The sequence below is a fragment of the Pezoporus wallicus genome, unplaced genomic scaffold (genome assembly GCF_028554395.1).
Source record: "Pezoporus wallicus isolate ANWC-B61680 ecotype Strahan unplaced genomic scaffold, APGP_CSIRO_Pwel_v1 contig_3815, whole genome shotgun sequence".
Classification (NCBI taxonomy): domain Eukaryota; kingdom Metazoa; phylum Chordata; class Aves; order Psittaciformes; family Psittacidae; genus Pezoporus; species Pezoporus wallicus.
The window spans coordinates 2,910,309-2,937,989 of record NW_026637911.1 but is presented as its reverse complement, the minus strand read 5'-3'; the positions used below and the strand labels follow the sequence as shown (position 1 = coordinate 2,937,989).

At 38.5% G+C, this 27,681-nt stretch overlaps 1 protein-coding gene across 49 annotated transcripts in view; it reads left to right on the top strand.

The window, feature by feature from the left end:
* Positions 1-27,681, top strand: part of RIMS2 (regulating synaptic membrane exocytosis 2) — a 455,492-nt gene that overhangs the window by 180,643 nt on the left and 247,168 nt on the right. For all 49 annotated transcript variants that reach the window (XM_057408236.1, XM_057408231.1, XM_057408232.1 and 46 more), the window contains one exon: positions 4,549-5,474. In XM_057408236.1, the coding sequence (XP_057264219.1) occupies positions 4,549-5,474 (926 nt within the window). The remainder of the gene's footprint in view (positions 1-4,548; positions 5,475-27,681) is intronic.

Below are 27,681 nucleotides of genomic sequence, written 5' to 3'. Positions count from 1 at the left end.
ATGAGCTGCAGCCATAGCTGCTTTGGAGAGTGTGCAGAATGATTTCTCATGCCCAATGTGACTCAGCAAAAACAAAAGTTATCAGCAAAGAATGATAAAAGGAGTTAAATCAATACCAGCTAAATCAATACCAGCTAGTCTCTTAAAAAACACTGCCAAAAAATAAGGAAATGTTTTACAGATTCTTCAGTATGGCAAAGGAAGTCTATGGAAATGCTTTCATCAGAGTACCTAAGAGTGAGCGTAGGACCCGCCCTGAGACAGGCAGCCAGATCTTAATTTTGCATAGCAAAATTCTGGGTTAGTTGCACTCATGGCAGTTTTGGCTGCAAGGTCCGGCACCTGTTCAGCTCATGTTCTTGCAGCCTAAAATCTGTTTTTGCAAGGTGTCATGGTGGTGTTTAATCTGCTCCCGGTCACTGTTGTTTCAAAACAAGTATCTGACTGTCTGCTGAATCCAACACATAGAAATATAAAAGTTTAGAATAGTAAAACTATTCTTACACTCAGGCCAACAAATGCTGTTTTCCTGACAGGAAACATGTACTAAAGGGTAGTCAAAGCTGTGCTCAGTGTATTTGGTGAGGTCTCTGACTAGAAGCCATGTCTCTTGCATGGCTTTTGTGACAGCGTTCCAGTGGGAAATGTGAATTTTTACTTACTCTGAATTATCCTATCATACTGAAAGGATCACATTTTGAAAAAAAGTTAAGCAAAATTACTGTATGTGCAGGAGAAATATTTTTAGTTCTGGTTTTCCAGTCAATGTTAATCCTTGCTAATTTATAGGAAACAATGAACACAATATTAAAGCATTGTCTAGTAATTTTTATTAGGTCTTACAAGTAGCTGACCAATGGTCAGTTTCAAGTAGTTTATGATGGCTCACAAAACTTCTTATATAGAAAATTTTCAAAGTAAATGTAGGTGAACTCAGGTACCCATATGTTTGAACATATCTTTAGAATGAGATTTTCTTGAAACTTTTCTCCAGTTTGAACATGTCTTTTATTGGCTGAGAACAAGATCAGCAGTAAGAAAGGTCTGGGATCTAGTTTTGACTTTATATATTACAGTGCTTTTGAAATGTGATGGAAACTTGCCTTTGAAAATTTCATTTTTCTCAGTACACACGGGTTGTTTTTTAAAAAATCTAAATCAAAGCAAAATAGTATTTTCTCCTCAAGGAAGAATACAAAGGTATATCAAAGGCTTTCAAGCTGTTTAGTTCCATTACTGAATTCAGAGCTATCAAAGTGAAATAGCTGCCTTATATTCTTCTATATAATATTTAAGTACTTACTGCCTATTGTAGTGTAGGGTAGTTGAATAATTTAGCTTTATGAACAGTCAACCTGAACTTTTTCATAATACTGGTGATGTCTGTAGTGAATTGCAAATAAGTTTCCATCAGTGTAAAATTGCGTGTTAAAACACTGAATGTCATGTATTGATAAATAACAATTGAAAAAAAAACAAATCAGTGATAATTAGTAGAAAATAAGTCTCAGTTGCTAGATCTGAAAAAATAATTTTCATAGAATGTTCCTGATGAAGATTTTTGTGCAGGTTCTGTAGTTTTCTAGCCATAATATTTTATTTATTGTTGCTTCAAAGAAGCAGTCATCACAACAGAGGGGAGGGTTTTTCAGTGGTGTGGTAACCTTTTCTGAAAAAGGTTAATCCTTCTGACAGGTATATAGTGCTTAGTTGAACTGGCAGCTGGATGGTGCATATCACAGCTGTTGACACGCATTTAAAGTTCTCTTAACGTCTAATATTCCAGGAAAGTCCTGGAAAGACAGTTGTTTGCTATCGTGTATCTAGATGGAGGTACAGGAAGAAAGGCCTTTATAAAGGTATCTTTCAGGTAGTTAATGATGAGAAACGGATTAGACAAAGGCTCATGAAGGTGATTGAGAATTAGCTTGTGATCTAAAAATAAGAGCAGATTTTTAATAGTAGTGACTGGCCATAGAAGTACTGTTCCTCTTAGTGTGATTTAATAGCACTGGTTTAAAAGGTATACCATGCATTGCACAGCTGTGTTGGTAGCAGGTATTTTTAAAATGACAGGCTTGATTCATATGTAATACACACTGAGTATACACAGTGTATTAACAGTAGAGTATGTGTACATTCCATGTGCACAGGTCTCAATCTTGCAATGAGATCCTTGGGTGAATGCAGATCTGTTGAGTGCCATTTATTCCAGTTGGATTTGCATGGAGATAAAAGATTTTGCCTATAGGGTCAGAATTGGTGAGGGGAAATTAAGCACATTTTTGTTGGTGGTGTGTCAGAAAATTTTCAGTGATGTGAGTGATTTGCTATTGGAACAATGTAGTTTGGGATGTGGCATATTTTTCATCAGCTGAAGTATTTAAATGAAAAGTATTTAGTTTCTTTAAAGAACATTTCTACATCTAATCTCTGTTATCTTAATGAAAACATCTATGCAAATTAACTGGGTTCTGGTAGTTCTGTTGTCCTAATTGTCTGTTCCTGGCTATTTTGGTTTTAAACTTAACAAAACTCTTTTCATATCACATTAGAATGATTCAACTTACAGGCCTTCATAGCAGAATCCACAGAGTTTTTGTTAAACTTACAGAGGTCATGACTTGTTCTGGTACTAACATGACACTTTAATAAGACAGACAGGACATGTTAGCTACACCATAATCGAGCAGGCATCCCAGCGATGCTTGTATTACTTGTCATGCTTCACAGGAAGTGTTGCATTTTTGCAAGATTGAATTAGTTTTCTATTTGTAGCTACTGCTGTGAGGATAAAGTACTTTAATATTTATAAGGCAAGACTGGGTCCAGATCTTTCAAGCACAGTTTAATGACCCTGTACAGTACCTAAGATGGGATATCAATTTGCCAGTCACCCCCTTGCGCACACTCTGCTCAGGCAGTGGTGGTTTTCCCCTGCTGAGCAGAGACTGCATTTCCTTTCTGACTGAGAAAAGCGTTCTTCTCTCCTACTAGCTAAGCAGAGCCCTTTCTACTTTCCTGGGCTCCAAGGAGAGACTGTTTTTCCTTTTCCCTTTACTAAGTTGAAGCCTTTCCCTTCCTTATCCCTTCTAGGAAAACTGTGGCAGCAACAGAGCTGTGTCTTTGCTCTCCTTTTTCCTGTTCTTCCCAAAGTAGGCAGGATCTTCTGGTTGTTGCCTGTAAGGCTGCCCTTCAGGATCATTGGCTATCTGTGAGGGTAGAAAACCATTTGCAAAGGGATCTTAAAGATAGAACTAAATATAAGGGGAAAGGGCTGATAATACAAACATAGATTCACATACATATTTTCATTACTTAAAGCTTAAGCTGATCTGTCTTATCCCGGAGAAGGCCTGCCTCCAAGTCTCTTTTATCCACATCTGGGATCTTTGCTCCAGTTTCATGTAGGCAACTCCTTCAGATCCCTCTCGGGTGAAGAACTAGGTATGAATCCGGATGTAGCATTTTAAATGCTCATTATCCTTTTAAGATTGATAAAGGCAGGATCTGACATTCCAGTTTGTTTTTTCACTATGAATCACTACTCCCTATTTAACTGATCCCCTATAATCAAGTAGCAAATAACGTTGTATCTAAAAAACCCAGAACATATAATATTCATAATATATTCCAGACACATCCTCTATTAAAATATTGCATGTAATAAAATGACATGCTTCAGTCAATCATTTGTCAATGTCAGGAAAGAACATCTGCTGATAATTCTTTTTTTTTAACCTTTTTTCTGAAACCTCAGAAGTTGTTTATGGCTAGATTTCATTGATGACAAAGAGTCAATGCTTAATATGGTACAGGAACTCCAGTCTGCTATCTGGCTGGTCTGTCTTGATCAAATGTCTGGACTAATAATATTGCCATCCCTAAAGGCATGGGAAGAATTTATTTATTTATTTTTTTTGCCAAGTCAGAGGTCAGGATTTTGAAGCTCTTTCCCTTCTGTGCAACACAAGGAATGTTCTGTTTTCTGAGTTTAGGTCTTCTGAGCTCACTGGGTTTAGATAAGTGCTGCCACTGGATCTTTCTTTGTCCTGTTCTCTGCCCTTGGTACACATTATAGTTCTGTGGGAACTGATACGTATGTTGTTAAGCCATAATGGTTGCTAGAAGATCAAACCAACTGAATGGTCCATCTAGACTTAATTTCTACGGTGATTATAAAACCCTATGAAACAGAAGTTTATAGTCAAGTTGCTATAAAATGATTACAAAGGATTATAAAATTTTGGTACTTGTAAAGCAGTTACAACTACAAAGTAGAGTAAGTGTTTGTATTCTATATTTCATAATGTTGTATTAGCATTTTTCCTTTAAAGCTGTTTTTGATTTAAACTGTGCACCATAAGCAGATTTGTAGCATGACATACTTTTTCTTTAGTTTAGTATTGAAAATACATGAGTGCATTCACAAAGAAATGCAATGAACTTTTTTTTTAATCAGATGATCATTTTATTATTTAATTAGCATTAACTGCATATTTGTGTTACAAGAAATATTGACAAAATTCTCTTCCTTCCTTTCCTTAGGAAAAGAAGCCCATCAATATCAAGAGAACAGAATAGAAGATACGATCAAAGGGACGAGCGAGACGAATATCCACAGTATGCTACATCAGACAGTGCGATGCCCAGGTCACCATCAGATTATTCAGATAGGCGGTCACAGCGTGGGCCTCAGTTATATGAAGAACCTGAACTGGGTGATTATAGAGATTCGAACAGAAGGAGTCGCAGGCGTTCCAAGGAGTATTCGGTAGAAGAGGAAGATGCACAAAACAGGGAAGAATATGAAAGGCAGCGGAGGGAAGAGGAATACCAGGCACGATACCGAAGTGATCCTAATTTGGCTCGTTATCCTGTCAAGCCACAACCATATGAGGAACAAATGCGTATCCATGCCGAAGTGTCCCGAGCACGCCATGAACGGAGACACAGTGATGTCTCACTCGCAAATACTGAGTTGGAAGATTCTCGGATGTCCATGCTGAGAATGGAACGACCATCCAGGCAAAGATCAGTATCTGAGCGCAGGGCTGCCATGGAAAATCAGCGTTCATACTCTATGGAAAGAACTCGAGAGGCTCAGGGACCAAGTCCCGGTCGTCAGAGGACCACAAATCATAGCCCTCCTACACCTAGGAGGAGTCCAATTCCTTTGGATAGACCAGACATGAGGCGTTCTGATTCATTAAGGAAACAACACCATTTGGATCCCAATTCTGCTGTACGGAAAACAAAACGTGAAAAGATGGAGACCATGTTACGGAATGATTCACTCAGCTCAGACCAGTCTGAATCTGTCAGACCTCCACCACCAAAGCCTCATAAAACAAAAAAGGGAGGTAAAATGCGCCAGGTTTCATTAAGTAGCTCTGAAGAAGAATTGGCATCCACTCCGGAGTATACAAGTTGTGATGACGTAGAGATTGAAAGTGAAAGTGTTAGTGAAAAAGGTAAGATTTCTAACTTTTTGACTGTTTCAATATGGATGTGGTTTAGTTTCCATTCCATTGTATGTTTTACCTATAAGAATTGATTGTAGTGACATACCTACAGTGCTTCATAGGTGACTCGAGTTTGTTGTGAGGGGAGTTGTCGTCTGATTCTGTGTTTCATTGACTTAAATCTAAATTTAATGATTTACATGGAAAAGAACATAACAGCTACTAGAAGTATTATATATGCTGAAGGAAAAACATACCTATTGAAAAAACCTGTTAGTTAAATCTGCACAGTATCTAAAGCTGGGCTGTCATATAAGACCGTGGTTTTGTGTCCATGAATACCAGATTTTTGTACTCCTGGATCACAATGTGTGCATATTTGATATGGATCAAGTGTGGGTTCATGACAGTATTTCTGTTGAATTAACTAGAGCACATGATACAGAGGTTATGCCACTTTCATGCTGGCTGCTGCTGGTTAAAGAGAATCTGATCTGCAAAAAACCCTGTGTGTATGAAGTTAACCCATTTGAGTTTCTAAACAAATTTAAAGTGACTGATGGAGGTTTCTTTTTGCTGTGGGGCTACAGTGCTTCTTGTTTTAGTGCTATTTAGGATTCATGGTGTTGGAGTTACTCCATTGTCAGAAAGAAAAGCTAAGATTAATTGAAATGATTCCCAAACTACCCAGTGGAAATACAGGAATTAAGCATGAAAGTATTGGAGACCATCAGATTAAACAATCAAATTAGTAGATTTAATTTGCATACCTTCATGTATGTTATTGGTCTAAAGTACAGTAGTTATAACCTGTTTTCAGTTATTGTTATGCTAGTGCATGTTTACTAATGAATGGTCATCTGCTTTTGTGGAATAGGTTTAGAAAATTTCCTACTATTTTTGTTAATATTACCATCAAAGTGGTTCTGAAGCAAATAATTAATTAGAGTTGGTAACTCTGAATTTTCATATGTCAACAGCAGCAATCATGGTCTGATAAATAAGGAGCATGGTAGTGTATAACGGAAGGAAATTTCACACACAGGTGAAAGCAGTTAAATGCACTTACATGAAAGAAGTGTGGTGAAAACTTGACCCCCTTAGTCTTGATGAGTAATAAAACTATCAGCTTCTGAGTGTTAATGATTTTGTTTTTAGTAGCAGCCTTCAGGAAAACAGACCCAATGAATATATGGGAAGTTGTAACAAAGCGTTTATTTTATGAAATTCAGCATAGAAAATATAGTCTACAAACATATTTTTTGTACACATAATATACAAAACTTACACATTTCCAATAATAGAACTGTTTAAGCTGGAAAAGACCTTTAAGATCATTGAGTCCAACCATTAACCCAGCACTGCCATGTCCACCACAAAACTACGTCTTTAAGTGCCGCATCTACACACCTTTTAAATGCCTCTGTGGATGGTGACTCAACCACTTCCCTGGGCAGCCTGTTCAAATGCTTGAAAATCCTTCTGGTGGAGAAATTTTTCCTCATATTCAATCTAAATCTCCTCTGGCACAACTTAAGGCCATTATCTCTTTTCCTATCACTTTTTACTTGGGAGAAGAGACCAACACCCATGTTGATAAAGCCTCCTTCCAGGTAGTTGTAGAAATTGATAAGGTCTCACCTGAGCCTCCTTTTCTCCAGGCTAAACAACCACTGTCCCCTCAGCTGTTCCTCATGAGACTTGTGCTCTAGGCCCTTCACCAGCTTCATTGACCTTCTTTGGGTACTCTCCAGCATTTCAATGTCTTTCTCATAGTGAGTAGCCCAGAATTGAACACAGGATTTGATGTGTGGCTTCACCAGTGCCCAGTACAGGAGGATGATCACTTCCTTGGCCCTTCTGGCTGCACTATTGCTGATCCAGGCCTGGATGCCACTGGCCTTCTTGGCCACATTGGCACAAGCTGGCTCATGTTCAGCTCTGTCAATCAGCACTCCGAAGTCCTTTTCTGCCAAGCAGTTTTCTAGCCACTCTTCCCCAAGCCTCTAGCACTGCATGGGTTGTTGTGGCCCAAGTGCAGGACCTGGCACTGAGCCGTGTCGAACCTCATACAAATGGCCTCAACCCATTGATTCAGCCTGTCCAGATCTCTCTGCAGAGCCGACCCTCCAGCACATCAATACTCCTGCCCTGCGTGGTGTTGTCTGCAAACTTACTGAGGGTGCACTCTGTCTCCTTGTCTAGAACCTTGATGAAGATATTAAACAGAACTGGCCCCTGTACTGAGCCTGGAGAACACCACTTGTGACCAGCCACCAACTGGATTTAACTCCATTCACCACCAGTGTTTGGGCTCAGCCAGTCAGCCAGTTTTTACCCAGAAGAGTATGCCCATCCACGCTATGAGCAGCCAGTTTCTCCAGGAAGAATGCTGTGATTAAAGCGTATCAAAGGCTTTACTAAAGTTTAGGTAGACAACATCCACATCATTTCCATCATCCACTAAATGGGTCACCTTGTCGTAGAGGGAGATCAAGTTAGTCAAGCAGGACCTGCCTTTCATAAACCCATGCTGACTGTGCCTTGTCACCAGGTTGTCCTGTACATGTGATGGCACTCAAGATGATCTGCTTCGTAATCTTCCCAGCACTGAGGTCAGACTGAAAAGCCAGGTCCTTCTTCCAGCCCTTCTTGTAGATGGGCATCGCATTTACTAGCTTTCAGTTAGCCAGAACTGCTGCGGTGGATCCCCATTTGGCCCCATAGATTTGTGTGTCTTAAGTGGTGTAGCAGGTCACTGACCATTCTCCCTTGGATTATGGAGGGTTCATCCTGCTGTCTCTTCCATTTTAGGAGGCTGGTACTCAGAGAACAACTGGTCTTACTGTTAAAGACTGAGTCAAAGAAGGCATTATGTACCTCAGCCTTTTCCTCAGCCCTTATCACTATGTTTTTCCCCCCTACATCCAAGAAAGGGTGGATATTCTTCTTATACCTTCTTTTACTGCTAATGTATTTCTGGAAACGTCTTTATCGTCTTTTGTGGCAGTAGATAAAGTTCTAGCTTTCTGCCCTTCAAAAACTCCCTAAACCTGAGAATTTCTCAGCTGTCCTTTTAAGCAACATACAAAATCTTTTTGGCCTGAGATATAATGCTAAATATAAAATATTTGGCATTGGAGTGGTGAAAGGTGGCAACGTTATAGCATGAATTTGGATGCAATAATAATGAGTTCTCCAGAAGAGGAGGATGAATTCATTTTCCATCTCTTTCTTTATAGAGTACACATATCTTTTCACAGGTTCTGCAAATAAATATTAACAACTGCTCAGCTGTGAGGAGCAGCCTGGGCCTGAGCTGCAGGAGAAGCTGTTTGCTGAATTACATCTGAGATTTTGCAAGGCCCTGCCATTGGTTTTAGGAGACTAGTCTGAGAACTGAAGTATCTGAAAATGTAGGAAAAATTACAGTCACATGCTCTTAAAAGGGCTGAAAGTTTGCCTTTTTTAAGCTCATTTCCAAAATGAAAAAGATTGATACATGTATATGGTTTGGAATGTGCATAAGCATACAAAATGCATACAAAAAATTTAATTTCACAACTCCAAAAGAGACATGGATAAGCTGCTGGAATCAGAGGTCTGGGAAAAGCATCCAAGTATTACTGACTGCCTGTGACTTTAAGTATTTGGGTCTGATCTTATTTCAGTAGCTGTCTGCTTTAAGGTAATTTTTTCCTTGATTTTTAAGAATGCAACCTGATTGTTTTCAGGGAGGGGACAAGACACCATTATTTTTCTGCATGTTTTTGGTAATGGCCTGAGAAACTGTTGCCTTGGAATGTTCTTGCCTCCTCTCTATGGAGAGCAAGGGAAACTCTGAGCAGAGAAAGCTGATGAGCACCCAGACAACATTCAGGTACAGAGGCATGGTGAAGAAGCTTTGTAGACAAGGTTCAACTGCAGAAAAGAAGAGCTAGATTCTTGAGATACTGCACAGTAATGCAACTATACTTGGACTGGGAAATTTGGGTCATAAGCTAGGCTGAGGACTGGCATACTGGAATCAGGAGGCTTTGGAAGGGTGAGCAGACAAGAAGAGGAAGTTTAGGAAGAAGAGGGGAGTGCAAAGCTGGTACATCAAGTATGCTAACCCTGTGACCAGTACTTTGGGAAAGAAAAAGTGGAGGTAACAGATTACAAAGGTAACTGAGAAGCTGAGAACTGGATCTTCCTGCTCTTTAGGTTAGAGAATTCTGAGTTTGACTGAGAAGCAGAAGCAGCAGTTTGGAAGAGACAGTGCGTGGCTGGAAAGAGTATCATCAGAGACAAGGACAGGAGGGCTGGTTGAGCTGAGTTGAGCTTGGGAGCTTTGGCAAAGAGGGGCTGGGACTCCCTGAGCAAGGAGCATGGGCCTGGCAGCATTGACCTGAAGTGCTGAGAGGGGGTTTGGTGAGGTGAGAAGCCCAGGAATAAGATGAGCAGCCAATGGTGTGACAGCAGTTTATTCTTTAAAAGGTCAGGAAATAACACGACAGCAAGTGTTAAATTGACATAATTGAGATTCTAAATGTGTTTACCTGAAACTTAGATTCTGCCAGAATTAGGCATATTTTGCATCATAAATGTTATGCAAAGCTTCATACCCTTGAAAACTGTCATTAGTCACATAACTGAATACTAATTTATGAGATGGCCTCTGCCTTTTTCTGTACATAGGATGAACAATTCTTACTTACTGTGCTATTCAGAAGGCCCCAAGATGGTTTTCAGGTTATCTAAGAGACCTTTCTTTACTTTTGCTGTGAATAACAGGCTTCTGAAATTGTATATACAGTGTCTCATTTTGCAATATTTGTTGTCAGTCCTGGAAGTCAGGGTAGCAGACAATCCAAGGCTGTATCTTCCTGGCAGGATTTGCTGTCTGTGTTAGGAAATACACTTTGCAGAAGAAAACAAAAGAAGGTGACCAATATGTTTTGGACCAAATATTAGGTACATTTCTATTTTACCTACTACTGAAAGCAGAAAATTTCTTAAAATATTAGAGAAAAAACAATTCCTGAAATGCCAGTGCTTTTATGCGGTTTTAAGTGGCAGTAAAATGAGTCCTCAATCAATAAAAATAAGGATCAGAATGACTTATTTTAAAATGTTCTGGATTGTTCAATTCACCATTTCTTTCTCAAAATCATCTCGTTTTACTAGGTTTAGTTTCAAGGCTCTAGAAACATGGTTTATAAAGTAAGAGTGGTTGTAGTATTAATAGCAGTAAAGTGAACACTGAACCATGTTACCTACAAAGCTCCAAATGAAGCTATGTTTTCTGTGGTGTGCAAGTTAGGCCAAGCTGTCTCCATTGCTTTCTCAATTTGTCTTCTATTGTGCAGGAATATTAAAGTATTTTTTATTTGTACGTTCAGTTAGATGTTTCCAGTGCAATTGTAAGGAATAGGTTTTAAGGCAGGTTTGAAAGGTCCCCCATAATTTGTCAGCCAGCATGAAGCAGATGTGAAGCAGTGTGCTCCAGGTTTGTGGTGTGTGTCCACAGGTTTTCCAGGTAGAGTTAGAAAATCGAACAGCGGTACAGCCCAAGTATTACCTGTGGCAATACTGTCACACCTGCAGTCTGCCAAAGTGCCAGTCTGAAGAGTCTTGACACAGCCATGCTCAGGAAAGCCAGTGGTCCCTGGGGCTGTCATACCCCTGTTCAGAACACAGGCAACAAAGAGGTGACCTGTGCTGGAGCTGGGGTTCCTTCTGCTCCTTCCGCAAATATTTAGGGCTTCTTGATGTCCTACAATTCTTTATAAATCTCTCAAACTCCATGGTTCCAGCAAAAGACAATCTCTGCATGGAAAAAGAGGTTTCATTCAAGGAAATCTGGGTGTGTGGTGGTTCAAAATACTGCTCTAATTTGCTGGAAATGTAAAGTAGGACATAGTAGATTTTCCAGTAGTGGTAAACAGTTTAGTCATAAGTGCATAACATGCTCCAAGCCACCTTCCAGAGCACCCTGTGAGAGGTATCTGTTTGCACAGACTGTGGCTGACATCTCATGTGGGTGGAATCTGTGGTGGTAAAAGCAATTTTGTCTGTGTTTTGTCAGAGGTGCAGTTCTTAAGTTTACTGTTCACTTTCACTATTCTTCTATAAAAACATAGTAGCTAGATGAGGTGCAGCTTCACCAGTGCTGAGTACAGGGGGACAGTCACTCCCCTGGTCATGCTGGCCACACTATTTTGTTGGGGTGCTCTTGGCCTTCTTGGTCACCTGGACACACTGCTGCTCATAACCAACACCCCCAAAATAACATGTGGATAGATGAATTTATATACTCAGTGATATTTTATACTTTAACATCCCTGTGCTGTTGATTGAAAGCTGCAGAGCACAGGTTGTGTAAGCGGAAATCTGTTTCTGCAGGACAGGAGTAAATACGTTGCTCTTTGTTCTTTGTCAAGGGCATTGAAAACATGGATATATAATGTTTCCTTCTCTGCGTCATGATAATTTACAAACATATGAGTAATTGCACTTTTTTACTATCAAAATTAAAAAGGTGCTCATGTCTGGAACAGCTTGCAGGACCTGCTTGTTAACTGCAATATTGAAACCAATCTGTTACAGTTTAGGTTTCAAAAGAGAATAAAGTCTATTTGGAAACAATATACTTATCACAGGTTTAAAATGTGTGGTAGCTCATGGTGTGAGGAGCAGAAAGCACACTTTCTGAGTGCTACTGCCAAGAACAGTGGATGTTCCACATGATCACAGATGCCAAGCAAGTGGGATACTTTCACAATGCTCTCACTTTTAAATTCTAAGAGATAGGGGACCTGATTTCAATCTCACTTGTTCCAGTTTCATACATCTTCAACAACTTTGGCTTCAAAGTTACACTGAGCTAAATTAGATCAGAATGAGGTCATTGTTTCTAAAATTTGCTTCATTCAGATTAGAAAGTTCCTGGAAGTCTAACTTCTCTGCAACAAATTATACTAGAAGGCAAAATTTCAGGACTGAACTTCAGCACTTAACTTGAACACATGAGGCTTTGAAATTCCATACAGTTTCAGTATAGAGATATCTTAGAATTCAAAGTAGAAGATTTTGAATGGTCATAAGAATAACTGATTATTTAAAATACTGAATGTTTGATGTGTTTCATTAGAAGCCAGATTTTTTATTTTCACTTTATTGCAGTGTGAGAGATTATGTTTTCCATTTGTAAAGAAATAATTTTTTCTATGGAGACCAGTGCATTTATGTAAGGCAAATGTAGTTTTAATGTATAAATGGAAATTCAGAAACCTCTTTCTCTTTTTTCTTTTTTTTGTTCCACTTTCTCCTATGAACTGCCTCTATTTCAAGTGCCAAGATATTGAGAAATAACACTTTTCACATTATATGCTTAAATAAAAGTATCATTTCTTTTAAAGTACTTCTTACAACGTGGAATGAGAAGTATCTTACTATTTTAGGTGTTAGTATGGGCTATGATAGAGTTTTTCTACAAAAATAGTTTTCATAGATGCATAGATGGTAACAGAACTAGAATGTTTAAATTTGCAGATATTTCTAACGGTAAAGAATGATTTTTTTATTTTTGACACACTTCTTAATTAGACACATCTGTTCTTCTTTAGAAGGTAAAGGGATGTGATCTTCTGAAGCATTTAGAGGAATCTACTGTATAATATTTAAATTTCAGTCACTTAAACTTGGCATAAGCCAATAATAGTTGTCACAGAGAGAGCCCTACCTTTTTCCAGTTCCTGGCTGAGTATCACCTGCATACATCACTCCTTTCTCACTGCTGGCAGAAATATTCAGGCAGGTACACACTGCATCAAGCCAGTAGACTTTTGTGGGGTAACACTAATTAGGCAACAAGATGGTAAATACTAACTTTTGAAGCTTCTTGATAAAATGATACTGAATGTCTTCTTAGATATTATGATGCATGCTGAAAAGATCAGGTGTAAGTGATTATGCCCTTATCAGGATCCAAGGATAGATAGGGATTCACTGAAGTAAGAAAGAAGAAATATTTTCATATAATAGAGAGAATATTTTGCTATAGGTAAATGAACATGAATAATTTTATGGGCCTTTGATTCCAACAAAAAAGACTAATACTCGGTTTTATTGATTACAACCTTGACTAAATTACAGTCTGAACTTTTTATATGCAAATGTACACAAACCATTAAACCTGTAATTCTTTAATTATGTTTCTTTTCACTCTGGGACTTTGCTGGAGCTACAGCTAGAGCAAAAGTGTTGTGTGGCACCAGATTAATTCTCTCATGATATAAGCAATGGAAGAACTATGAATGATTATTAAAATTTTTTAGTGCGTCAGTTGTAGTTATTTATGGTTCCATATGAACTTAAGATGATTCCTAATACTATTGATAGTAATTTAATATTTTTACATAGGGAAAATATTTATCAGTAGAACCTGTCTTCAATTTAACTACATTTTTAACCATAAGATATGTTTTGCCTTAGAAATTGTTGAAATTTTTTATTCTGAAGGTAAAGGATTGTCTTGGTGACTAGTATTAAAAGTGTCCTAAAAAAACATTATCACTTTCTCTGAGCACTTTTTTTATCTTTTTCAAATTTAAATAGAAAACAGAAACTTGTATTATAGTTTGAAAATAGTTTCCTATTATCCTTTCACATTCTGGAAGCTGGAGTATTTGCTGAATATGCTCAGTAAATAGCCATTAACTTTTTACTGTAGATAGCAATGAATTACTGTCCAAACATGCCTGGAAAGGGCTTCGTCCAAACAAATTCAAGGCTTCCTATGAAGGTAGTTTTTATCTTATCCAACCTGGTCCACTTATTTCTAATCAAAATTTCAGTTTAGCTATGTTAGGAATTCAGGACTTGTGATCTGATCCTGTATCAGAAATAAGTGCTATTAATTGACAGAATTCCCCAATTAACTATCAGAAACTAAAAGGGCCATTGTTAAATAACTTTACTTAATTAATTTAAAAATAATTATTTAGTTTTGCGTATTCTATCAATGATATGCTATGGTTTTGTTTTTTTTTTTTCATTCTCTTTAAAAATGTAAGCATCTTTGTTGTTCTTCTGTTCTTTTTATGTGTATTTCATTAAGGATAGGATCATCAGAAGGGAAGAAGTAGAGAAACAGAAGTGGAGGGGAAATAAGGAGAAGCTGTTTGAGATTAAATTTAATATTTTCAAAAGTGAGAGCTGGAAGCATGTGTCTGCCAGAGGAAAGCACATCCTTTCCATCTTTTCCCAGTTCTCTCCCCATCCATTGAAATTCACAACCTATCAATGTTCAGAAATATTGGGCATGAATAATCTAGGTAAAGTGGCATCAACTGCTGTGTCCTTTAATGGGGTCTTGACTGTAATTTCAACTACAGCTGCTCAGGGGCTGCTGTATAACATTGGAGCTAGTCTTGTATTGAAGACAGTAGTGCCAGTGTGAGGGATAAGCCAGGCAGCTTGGTGCAGACAATGTCACAGCTACAGTCCCACAGAAATCTGTCCCCACTTCTCAGTCTGAGCCCTGAGGAGGTGGCCAAGTTTTTCAGAAGGAAGAAACACTTCATCTCCTCACCATCCCACTAGTGAAAATTAACCTGCTGAATGATGAGTGCCTTTGAAAATCAGGCCACCTGCCTAGGAATCTGATTGTTGATTTAGGAACTGAATTTTATCTTATTTGTGGAAATTCTAGCTAACTTTTTCCAACAGTTATGGTTTTCTGAAATGATATTTTAAACACTACAAATGATTTTGAAGATTTGGGTGTCTTTCATTAATTTCAAAGGTTCATTAATGTGTTCCTCCAATGATGGTCCACTGTTTTGATATTAAATCTTTATTTTAGGGGCAAGAAAAAAATGTTTTCTGATAATAGAGAAAATATTAAAGAAATCTGGTTGAAGAGAATTGGGTTATCGCAGTCTATCAAATTGGTGCTCAGTGGTTCTTTTGTAAAATTGCATTTAGAAACTGATTTTTGCCTTGGGAGAGTATCTATATGTCTCTTAAGAATGAAATTTTATACTAACATATATGCTAACATTTTCACCTTTTCTGCTGAACTAATCCTCATTGTTGTGGAAAGGTTAAAGACTATTGCATGGACAAAACAAGAAGAACGTTTAGCCCAGCATTCTTTTTCTCTTGGCTATAAATCATTAGTTATTAAGTTCTTGACATGGCTTTGAAATGTGAAAGCATTTTAAAAAATATAATTTATAATTTATTTCGGAAAATATTTTCTAGAAAATATATCTTGTTCCACTGTTAAAATAGTTGTATCTTAGAGCATGCAGATGTGTTGAGAACAAAGCAAGTCTGCAGTCTTTTGGTCCTAACTACTGATGATTATGGTTGAGCATTTTTACATGTTAAAAGAACTATTACAGAAGAAATGAGAGAGCAAAAAATAGAGAAGACATAAAAATTTGACTGAGTTCCTCATGGCAAGATTGCCATTACTTACACAGCAGCGTGCTCCAGCTTTGTGTAACCCATCAAAATCTTTATTCAGTGGTGCTTTTTCCTTTTACTGAATTTTTAATTTTTCTCATACATGTGTTGGTTCTTTTATTTTCTTCCCTCTTTGAAGCTGTGCTGTTTAGGTAGTGATTTGATTGATCGTGCTGCAGCACTTACAGGTTTTCAGACTTGAAGAGACTTCAAAAATAGTTTATTTCAGTTATTATTTAACTTGACAAATTGTCACCTACTGTGGGAAGTCACACTCATCTGATTTCTCCATTTCACATCATTGATTAAATAACTTGTTGTAAAGGAAAGTCTGAGTAGCATTTACGAGCATGGAGATGTAGACTGTGAAAGAAGGGTGTATGGTAATTCCGGTTCTGGTTTAGGTCTCTTTCAATAGAAAAGTGAACTTAATAGCCTGTATTCATGCAGCAGTATTTTCTATCTTCTCTATGTTAAGATATTCTTTTGAGGCGTGTAAAGACAGATGAACTCAATGAATACATACATAAAAAACACCTGTGACACACACTGAAGTTTAGACCAGATTGAAGATAGCAATTTTTATGGAAATGTACTCAAATCAATGGTATTCTGGAGAAACATTCTTTGAAGAAACAGTTCAGTGTTTATATTTTAAGCTTTTCTGAACATTTAGATTATCAGTATGTTTTAGGGCCATAGTTATATAATCTGTTTACTTGGAAAATGGAAATATATGGACATCAGTTACGTAATCTAAATAGTAAATAAAAGTTTTCATCACAATCTCCATGAGTATTTACTATTATGCATATTTATAGGCCATTTTATATATATCTGTAATAGCAAGGCAAGATTGGGCTTGTGATGCTCTATGCAGGATGTCTAGATACTACATGATACCTTATCTAAGTAACTGCATGCAGTATATTTCATCAGATTTTATAATTTTAAAGAATTTTAACCTTTGCATATTATAGTTTGCATTTAATTTTTTCTCTAAATTCAGTTCTGAAAACCTGTTCATAGTGAGAATTTCTAAAAGCTGAGTTCCTTTGAAAAATCTTCCTTTTCTGTTCTTATCCTACAATTTTAATACACTTTAAAAAGAAAAATATTATGAAAAGCGTTATTTTTTAGCTTGCGTATTGATGAGTTAAAGGAATTGGATTTGTTCTTGAAAGATTTTCACTGATGAAGGCCACCAGAATTAGGGTTGAACTTCAGACTAATTATCTGCGAACAATTTAAAAGGCTGCTATTGTCTCTTCCAGTGTTGAAAATTTATTTATGAGGCTGAAGGTTCTTTGTTTTCAGAGATAAGTAATCCATTGCCTCATATCAATCACTGTGATCCTTTACAAAAGCCAAGGCTGGTTAGTTGAAATCTTAATGAATGTAATAACTAAGGCTAGCTGCAGCAGGTTTTCTGCTCTTTATGTGTGTGTTTGCGTGCAGTCCTTCACGAAAAGAGAAATTCATTCAAAACCAAAAATTACATTTTAAAAGTATAAAATTATCATGGAAAATAAGACCAATAGAGTAGCTGAACCAATTTCAAGTCTTTCTTCAGAGCGAAGAAGATACCAAATGTTAATGTCTTGCTTTAAGCAGTGAGCAGAGAACAAAAGTTTTCAACTTGAACTGTGGTTCAGTAAGGTGAGCTGTGGCAAGCCAGCAGCTCATTGTCATCCGAAATGAAAGCCCCCTTCCTCTCTGCTCTCATGCTCGCTGATATGGACCAAATCCAGTATTTAACTGACTTTTAGTGAGCCAGTTTTGGTCCTACACTGGTACAAAACTAAACCATTGCAACAAATCAACACTTCTTTCATTTTAGCAATCTGTAGAATTACTGTGGCATTTTGCACTGTTATCCAAACTGTCAGGAAAGAGCAGTTACACTGCTGTGAGCAGCCTGGAGAAGAGGAATGAGACAGCCATGTCCAGTGACAATGAGCTGTTAGGTAACTACAGGACCACATTTTCACTAAGCAGTAAATAATAGTGTAACTTTTCAAGCAACACTGGCAGCACCATAGGCAAAAATTCAGATTTCAAAGGTGATGCATGTGGCAGCTTGAGGGGTGATAGATTAGGAGACAGCCTCCTGGAATTCTGATCTCCCTAAAATTGAAACCCTGCATCTTATCTAAAGAGAGGGCTGCACTGCAGTCCAGAGTATGACAGCAGCTCATGTTGGACACATCAGAACTGGTCTTGAGGATGATAGTTAAAGTACTGGTAGTGCTGGAGCAGCAGACAGTGCTAACTGATGATGCCTTGGGTATTCATGCCCTGTGTCCTCACTATAAAGAGGACATGGAAGCGCTTAACATCTTTCTTTGTGGAGGTGGTTGAGCTTTTTGGGCTGGAAGTCAGCTTGAAGAAGACAGTTGTTCTCCACCAACCTGCACCACAAGAAGATTATCACCATCCCCACATTACCATTGGCGAGTCAGAGCTTAAGTCAGTTCAGCAGTTCATCTATCTGGGAAGCATTATTTCCTGGATGCCACGATTGATGAAGAGATAGATAACAGAATAGCAAAGGCATGTAGAGCCTTCAGGAAAACTCCATAAAAGAGTCTGGTGCAATAAACACCTGAAGAAAAGTACAAAGATTAGTGTCTATAGAGCCATTGTACTGTCTACTCTTTTATATGGGTCTGAATCATGGGTTATCTACCGCCATCACCTGCGACTCCTTGAATGCTTTCATTAGTGCTGCCTCTGTGCAATTCTAAACATCCATTGGACTGACTATGTGTCAAATGTTACTGTCCTTGAACAGGCAGGGGTCACCAGTATCAAGCACATATTGCTGAAATTGCAGCTGCGCTGGGCAGGGCACATCTCCAGGATGGAGGATCACCGTCTCCCTAAGATTGTGTTTTATGGTGAACTCACCACCCGTTGCTGCAAGAGAAGTGCCCCAAAGAGGAGATATAAGGACTCCCTGAAACAATACCTCAGCCTTGGCCATATTGACTACCATCAGTGGTCCACCTTGGCCTCCAATTGGGAGACTTGGAGACACACCATACATAACGCCGTTGTCTCCTTTGAGAGCACATGCAGAATTAGTCTTCAGGAGAAAATTGTGCCTCACCTATACCACCCAAGGAGACCTTTTGCTGTGCTTTTTGCAACTGGATTTGCCTATCCCACATTGGCTTTTTTAGTCATCTTGCAGTAAGCGTGGCTAAAGTCCTTCCCAAATATTCGTTTGCTAAGTCAAGCAATCAGTGCTGGAGCAGCAGATGGTGCTAACTGCTGAGGCCTTGAGTATTCATGTTCTGTGTCCTCACCATAAAGAGGACATGGATCTGTTGGAACAAGTCCAGAGGAGGGCCACGAGTATGATCAGGGGACTGGAACACCTTCTGTATGAAGACAGGCAGAGAAAGTTGGGGCTGTTCAGCCTGGAGAAGAGAAGGCTGCATGGAGACCTCATAGCAGCCTTCCAGTATCTGAAGGGGGCTTATAAGGATGCTGAGGAGGGACTCTTCATCAGGAACTGGAGTGATAGGACAAGGGGTAATGGGTTAAAACCTAAACAGGGGAAGTTTAGATTGGCTATAAGGAAGAAGTTCTTTACTGTGAGGGTGGTGAGGCACTGGAATGGGTTGCCCAGGGAAGTTGTGAATGCTCCATCCCTGGTGGTGTTCAAGGCCAGGTTGGACAGAACCTTGGGTGACGTGGTTTAGTGTGAGGTGTGCCTACCCATGGCAGGGGGTTGGAATTAGATGATCTTAAGGTCCTTTCCAGCCCTAACTATTCTATGATTCTATGATGAATCAGTGTTGAGCTGCCATGCCTATGTCATCGTTGCTACAGAGGCTGACTGCCGGTGTACAGGTGTACAGATACCCTGTGAGATAAGCAGCTTTTCATCCCTGGCCTCTGGAAGAAGGTGGCTTCACTAAGGTGTAAGCTCAAACAAGTAAGAATCTGTTATGGCACTTTTGTAAGAGGAAAAAAAAATCTATGAAAATGGCAATACTTAGTGTTACTGCTGTAAGTTAAGTTCACAAATATATATGGTTATGGCAAACTTTGTGCCAGAAAAATATATGCTCAGTGCTATTGCCTTTTTTACTAATAGTTTTCTGTAAGAAAGGAAAACCGCAGTAAATGTAGATATGCAAGAAGTCATCTTGACATAATTCTCATTCAGCATTCTTCTGAGCCTGATTTTCTGTTGCTCCACTCCCTCTTTATCTGCACAATGTGACTGAAAAGTGGGTGTAAAACATTGCCATTCTGATTTGCTAGCATTAACACCTTCCCTGTATTCACTTTGCAGTAGATCAGATGACTAGACAACATGCATTGCAGGGGAAGATAAAAGGTTTATTTTTCAGAAGTGCTAAAGTCTCAGTGTGCCTATGAAATTCAATGAGAGCACAGAGTGCTTAGTCAACAGCTTTGTTCTTTTTAAACATTCTGAAAGACCCTACCTTTTTGAGCCATTTATATTTGTGTAGTGTGAGTGTGAAATCCCATCACCCTGTGAGGGCAATGACCTTCAGTGACTGCACAGATACTGAGAATTTTAAAGAGCTGGATGAAGCTGAAGTTGGCTTCCTATTGACAGTGGTAAAACCTGCTGTAAGGAGTACTATGAAAGTACATTGTAATTATATAATTTAGTTGCTAATTATAGGTGACAGCTGTGGGCCACCTGGACTGTTTGTAAAAATCAGGTTGAAGCACTGCCTGACATTAAGGCTTCCTCAGACTTCCTACCTGGAGATCGCTTTATGTGTAGCTTCTGTAGTCTCAGGGAGAGTTGCCTGTCCGTTCCAGAGTTTCCTTGCTGGATTTGTGCTGCAGGCTGATGTTTTTTAAAAAAAACAACCCTAACAATTCAGAAAAAATAATTCAACCATTTTGAAGGCTGAGACCAAAGGAAAATGTCTTGTTTTGTCCATATTAAAACAGTGAAGACACTCACTTGAAGTGGTGCATCACCTTTATTCTTGGGGTGTGCATTTCATGTCACTATGAAAACTGGCAGAGTTGGCTGCATTATAAGCCTCTGAACAAAATTAACTGTTCAGGTAGGCTTAAGAGAGAATTGTTAGTATTCAGTTGCTAATATTCTAAGGCTCTACCGAAATTGTTGAAGCTCCCAGGTATAGCCGCAATATATAGGGACCTTTCTGAAGGAATTAGTAACTAGTTTTCTCCTGGGTACTCACAGAGTTTTTTTTCCTGTAACTGGTTTGGATCAAGACAGTACAGGAGTACATAAGAAAGACTATGTATTTTGTATTCTTGACATATATTCCACATCCTGCCGATCCCAGGGAAGAAAAATAGACTGGGGGCTAAAGGTAATTTTAGGAAGAAAACCAGTAAACTGGGACAAGAATTCTGCAGCAGAAAGGGAAGATGGAGAAACTGTTCCTGGGAATGGATGGGCTGGAACTAGAAAATATTTAAAAGTCCCTTCCAATCCCAACCGTTCTGTGATTCCATGTTTAATCTAGATCAGACCTTTAGCTTAGTGCCTTTCTGTTTCTCCTAATTGTTTTCTTCTCAAGAACTGCAAAATAAATGTTTTGTTTACCTAGGTATTGAACTCTGTTAATGTCACTATAGTTAATGCAGATCTGAACTGAACAGCTGGTCCAGGGTTTCTATGCTAAGTACACTCTCTTGCAAGGCTCAGTTTCTTTAGCGGTCTTAAACAATCTTTTGCCTGATTCCAGCCCCTGCTATTTTATTTTTTTTTTGTTTGTTTGGGGTTTTTTTTGTTTGTTTTGGTTTGGTTTGGTTTTGGGTTTATTTTTTATTTTTTTTTTTATTAACAATTGTTACAATATTCAAAATGTCTCTTGCTCAGGGGGAAGCCAAGGTTTAGGAAGGAAGAAATGTACAGTCACCCATAATACTTCAAGAAAAGTTAAACACTTTTCCCTCTGGCAGCACAGTTGGTTGGTCCTTTCTGAAAAGTTGAAATATGATCCAAAAAAGTAGTTTTAAACAATTATAACAAGCATTCTTGTATTAAAGGAAAGTAGTGTAATACCCTTTCAAACAGCACCTTTTTCAGCCAGAGCTATGTGTTCATATTTTATTCCTTATGGAACAGATATGGACCTATCCTTATGTACCCATGCTTAAACTGAGCTACTCCTTATATTGATTGGAGAGAACTGTAATGTGTTGAATATTGTCCAGATAATACTTTCTGCAATTTACTTAGGCTCATTATCATCATTTCTTTGACTTGTAAAAATATTGTTCCTTGAGTAAATTCCTGCAGTCAAGGCCTCTGGTACAGATGCACTAAAAAGCATTTTTAAGTAATCGCTATGGCAAAAACAAGTCACAGAAACTATCCTGTTCACTATGATGTGGTCCTATCTGATTATATCAATGGGATCAGCAAACTCACAAAGCAGAAGTTCAGATACTGCATTCTGTGAAACAAATTTCAATATATTTTTAGTTTTTAATATATTTCATCATTCTTTTTGTTGCTGTGTACAGTGTTCTAAGTATTTGTTGTTCTATAGATGTTTCTAGATGGATCTTTTTCTCCAATTTCTTTTTGAAAACTGCTGCTGCAAGATTGGAAGTTATTAAAGATTTATCCTTGTATGAGAACAGCTAGTACAGTTGACAAATCTTTTCTAATCATATTTGTCAAGAGGGGTTGTAAATAATTTTGAAATGGATTGTTTAATAGTGAATGACGTAAGAGAATTCAACTCAGTTCTACAAGATAAACTGATGGATTTGCATTTTCCCATCCATTTTAGGCTTTGGATCTGCATTCATTTATAGATCTTTACTTACTGTGTTTGTATCTTTAATATACATACATGTATATATATATATATATATATATACTGTTCTGTGCAACAGCTCCCCAGAGGTCTCCTGCTCTTGGTGGGCAGGGCAGATAGGGTCTCAGTGTCACTCATGGTGGATACAGCTGCAGTCTAACAGTTGCCCAGCTGTGATTACACTGTATCAAATCAGCCTGTGATGTCCTAGTGTTCACTAGAAAGGTAAATACGCTTTTGCCTCTCCAAATGATGATTTTTAAGGCTTGCTTTGTGCAGAAATATTTTGGTTCTGCAAGTTTATGCGAAGTATGTAGCTCTTTTATTTCTGTGCTACTGCAAAACTATCTCACACTGGCCAATTTGTCAGGTAGCTAAGCCCACTTTGATGACTTAGGAGTGCACAGTAGGTCTTTTTCAAGGCCAGGGGTCTGGCCTGCCTATTAGAGGTTTAAATTTGGTATTATGTAGCATCATCCACCAAATGCTTTGAATACTTTATTCTCTGTAAATAATAAAGCAGATTTTATTCAATTAGACAGCCCCATCAGTTCATGTACTTGCAAACTATTTGTGATAAAAACATAAGTATAAAGTAGTAGCTGCATTTCCATATTAAAGGCCGAGGCATAATCAAGAGGGCCATAATTGTTGATTGCTAGGCACTATGACAACAGAACTAATATATTGCTGTCTAAAGTCTTAACTTGGTCAACTGAAAATGCTTTTTGAGCAAGAAAGCTCTGCTTTGGTACTTTTGTAGAAATTCTGCTGTATTTTCTAAACCACTTTTATAGTTTCTCAGGACTTAAAATGAATAATTACCATTACAACATCTAATACAGCCTGCTATTTATCACAGTCCATTCAGTGTCATGCTGTTATATTTGTTACTGAGCTCAGTAACTTGTACGACTGAAGAACATCTTGTGTTTGACCGAAGGGCAAACCTTTCTTGGAAGGCATACAGTGTTTCTGTGAAGGAGAGATGAGAATCCATGATGTTTCTTAATAGTTCATTTCAATAGATGATTTCTTTTGTCATTTAGGTAAGGTGAGGATTTATATTCCAGACATTTGTCTAGCTTTGCATGTGTTTTAAATCTTCATCAAGAAAAATACAGAGGCTTAATTTTATGCATTCTAAATCATCCTGGTAAAATCAGTGGTATTAATCATAAAGTAGAAGTTTCTGTACACGCCTAAGACTGTGTGGGAACAGAAATAGAGAGCAGCACTCATACCTGTATGTAATCTGGGCTTCTAAGGATGCTTCACATGGCAAAACTTTGCCTTATTAAGTTTGGATGCATCTTCATTTATAATTATGAGGACTCATGCTAACTAAAAAGATAAATTAATCTTAGTTTGATCTCTAAACAGATTTCCTAACAACTGCTCTGCTCTGGAGTTTAGCTAGATATCTTTCCTACATTTTAATATGAGGACTTTTGAATTTAAAAGATGTGAAGACATCAGCAGAGAAAATAATATTGGGTTGTAATTAAAGAATGAAATTTATGTTTGAGACTATGGTTTGTTGTGTGCTACATATGAACTGCCTGATTTGCTTTAGGTATTCAGCATAGTCATTTAGGGGCTGTGAGCTTGCAAACTAGTAAATAGATTAATATTATTTAGATAAAATTATTAGAATTAAAATATAGAGATATCTCTATAGAAAAGACAATGATAAGTTTTAGTGGAAGAAAATTAAAAAACACAGTTGCATTTAGATTAAGTACTTTGCTGCCATTTAAAATGAGTATCCAATAAATCAGTGTATATCTGTCATTATTATTCCAGGGACAAGAGAATATGCTATATGATGCTCTGATTCAACTATTCATTTTATTAGAAAATATGTCTAATTAATTTAAATCAAGTGAGGGGAAGAATTCCTAAAATTGTATGAGGAGAAAATATGGATTCTAATATTAGACTCAGTAAATTATTCATTAGAGATTTATTATATACTTGAAAATTAGAAAATTATTTGGAATTATTTAATTGCAACTGGTTGAAGTTCAATATCATATTTTACTACACACAAATCTAAAACTGAATAACTTACTTAACATGTTCAGGTAATATTTAAAAGGGGAAAAAGAGAAGTTATGATAACTGAATCTATCAAAGAAAGAAAATAAAAGAGCTGAATGTCATCATCCTTTCTTGATGAATGCATTTCTCAAAGAGTGAGAACAGACATGAAGTATTTTTCCTCTGGAATGCAAAAGAATTTGTGTTCTTTCAGATCTTTCTTTTCTTCCCCTGCAGCTTTTATTGCTGAGTATGACATTGTATGGTATGGGGTATCCCTTTGGTTTGTTGGGGTCAGCTGTTATTGCTTAATAAACCTGGCACCACATACTCTGTTTTTCAAGTAGAATTAACATATTGAGACTATTAAAATAAATGTGGCACTGGGTATTTCAGGTTTGGTAGAAAGAGCAGAATTTTACATGTCTGTCTCTAAGATTGATGTATTCTGCAAATGAGTAAAATTAGCACTTGAATGTATCCACAGAGCTAAGTGCTATCCCCTTCTGTACTCTGAGCTAGAGGGGCATTTGCCACCCCCAGTTCAGCACCCATTTCCACATGTAAGTATATGACTAATAAGCTCATTAGAGTGTCTGGGTTTACTATCATGATCACAGTTTGCATACAGTTATGCCCTTTCCAACTGAGGGCTTGTTTGTGCATCTTTGGCAGAGGTGGAGGAAGTAAGCGTGTAGGACTTTGCAGCTGACTGTGTAGATAATGTCCTGGATGGGTTTAAAGACTAATCTAAGTAGGCAGCAACCCAGGATAATCAGGGTTAGTGAAATTGCTCAGCTGATTATTTTGCATGCTGAGCTTGCTGTTGCTGCAGCAAGAGAGGTTAGCATTTGGTGCAGCGGGTGCTGCTGGAGAGAGAGGGATAGTATGAGCTGAGTGATCCCAAACTGCAGTGACAGCCATGTCCTGGAGGAAGCAGGAACAACAAACCTGTCCCAGAATGTACTCTCAGTGTCACCTTCAGCTCCATCTCTTCTGTCTCCCTCACCTATACTATGGACATTGCTAGGTGTCCCTCAGTGAGAAAAACTTGGTTCTGTCTACAAACTTGTAAAACTTTCCTTTGGCTCTGTGCATATGTGCTGATATTGCCAGCCTCCTGAAAGGTAGATTGGATTGAAATGCAAGTAGATGTCTTTCAAATGAAGTTTATCTGGCCGTAATCTATACCATCATATCAACCTAAGACTATATAGATAATACCTATTATTGGAATGGGAATAATATGTGTAAAGGTACTACTTTGCTTTCACTGTTGCAGCAGCAGAACAGTTCATTATGGTGCGCGGGGCTTTGATAAAGGTTTTTTTTCACAGAAAAATAATGATTTGAGTTATTACTGTTGACATCTGTAACACCTAGAAATAAAAAGAAAATAATGAAATAACTGGAATATGAAAGTTAAATAACAAGCAACTCTTTTGCTTTCATGTTCTGTAACATCCTCAGAAGAAAAAAAAACCCCACCTGTTGAAGGCACTTTCACAGGTGCTAACTGTTATTCCTCCAGAAAAGGAGAGGGAATAAACTGAGGTGTTTTGGCTCATTTACATTTGCTAATGATATTTCTTCGATATAGAATCACAGAAGATTAATTTGATGGCCTTCTATGATGGGGCTCCAGAACTGATGGACAGGGGTAGAGCAGTTGGTGTCATCTACCTGGACTTGTGCAAAGCGTTCAACACTGTCCCACACGACATCCTTGTCTCTAAATTGGAGCGACATCAATTTGATGGATGGACCACTCGGTGGATAAAGAACTGGCTGGATGGCCTCACGCAAAGAGTTGTGGTCAATGGCTCAATGTCCGTCTGGAGACCAGTAACAAGTGGTGTCCCTCAGGGATTGGTGTTGGGACCGGTCTTGTTCAACATCTTTGTCGCTGACATGGCCAGTGGGATTGAGTGCACCCTCAGCAAGTTTGCTGATGACACCAAGCTGTGTGGTTCGGTTGATACGCTGGAGGGAAGGAATGCCATCCAGAGGGACCTCGACACGCTTGTGAGGTGGGCTGATGCCAACCTCATGAGGTTTAACCATGCCAAGTGCAAGGTCCTACACCTGGGTTGGAGCAATCCCAGGCACAGCTACAGGTTGGGCAGAGAAGAGATTCAGAGCAGCCCTGCAGAGAAGGACTTGGGGGTGTTGGTTGATGAGAAAATGAACGAGCCAGCTGCAGTGTGTGCTCGCAGCCCAGAAAGCCAACCGTATCCTGGGCTGCATTAAAAGAAGCATGACCAGCAGGTCAAAGGAGGTGATCCTGCCCCTCTACTCTGCTCTCGTGAGACCTCACTTGGAGTATTGTGTGCAGTCCTGGTGTCCTCAACATAAAAAGGACATGGAACTGTTGGAACAAGTCCAGAGAAGGGCCACGAGGATGATCAGGGGACTGGAGCACCTCCCATATGAAGACAGGCAGAGAAAGTTGGGGCTGTTCAGCCTGGAGAAGAGAAGGCTGCGTGGAGACCTCATAGCAGCCTTCCAGTATCTGAAGGGGGCCTATAGGGATGCTGGAGAGGGACTCTTCATTAGGGACTGTAGTGATAGGACAAGGGGTAATGGGTTAAAACTTAAACAGGGGAAGTTTAGATTGGATATAAGAACGAAATTCTTTCCTGTTAGGGTGGTGAGGCACTGGAATGGGTTGCCCAGGGAGGTTGTGAATGCTCCATCCCTGGCGGTGTTCAAGACCAGGTTGGACAAGGCCTTGGGTGATACGGTTTAGCGTAAGGTGTCCCTGCCCATGGCAGGGGGGTTGGAACTAGATGATCTTAAGGTCCTTTCCAATCTTAACTATTCTATGATTCTATGATTCTAAGATTAAGGTAGAGAGGTGATACAGAAATAGGGAAATCTTTTAACATTGCTGATTTCTTTGGTGCAATAGG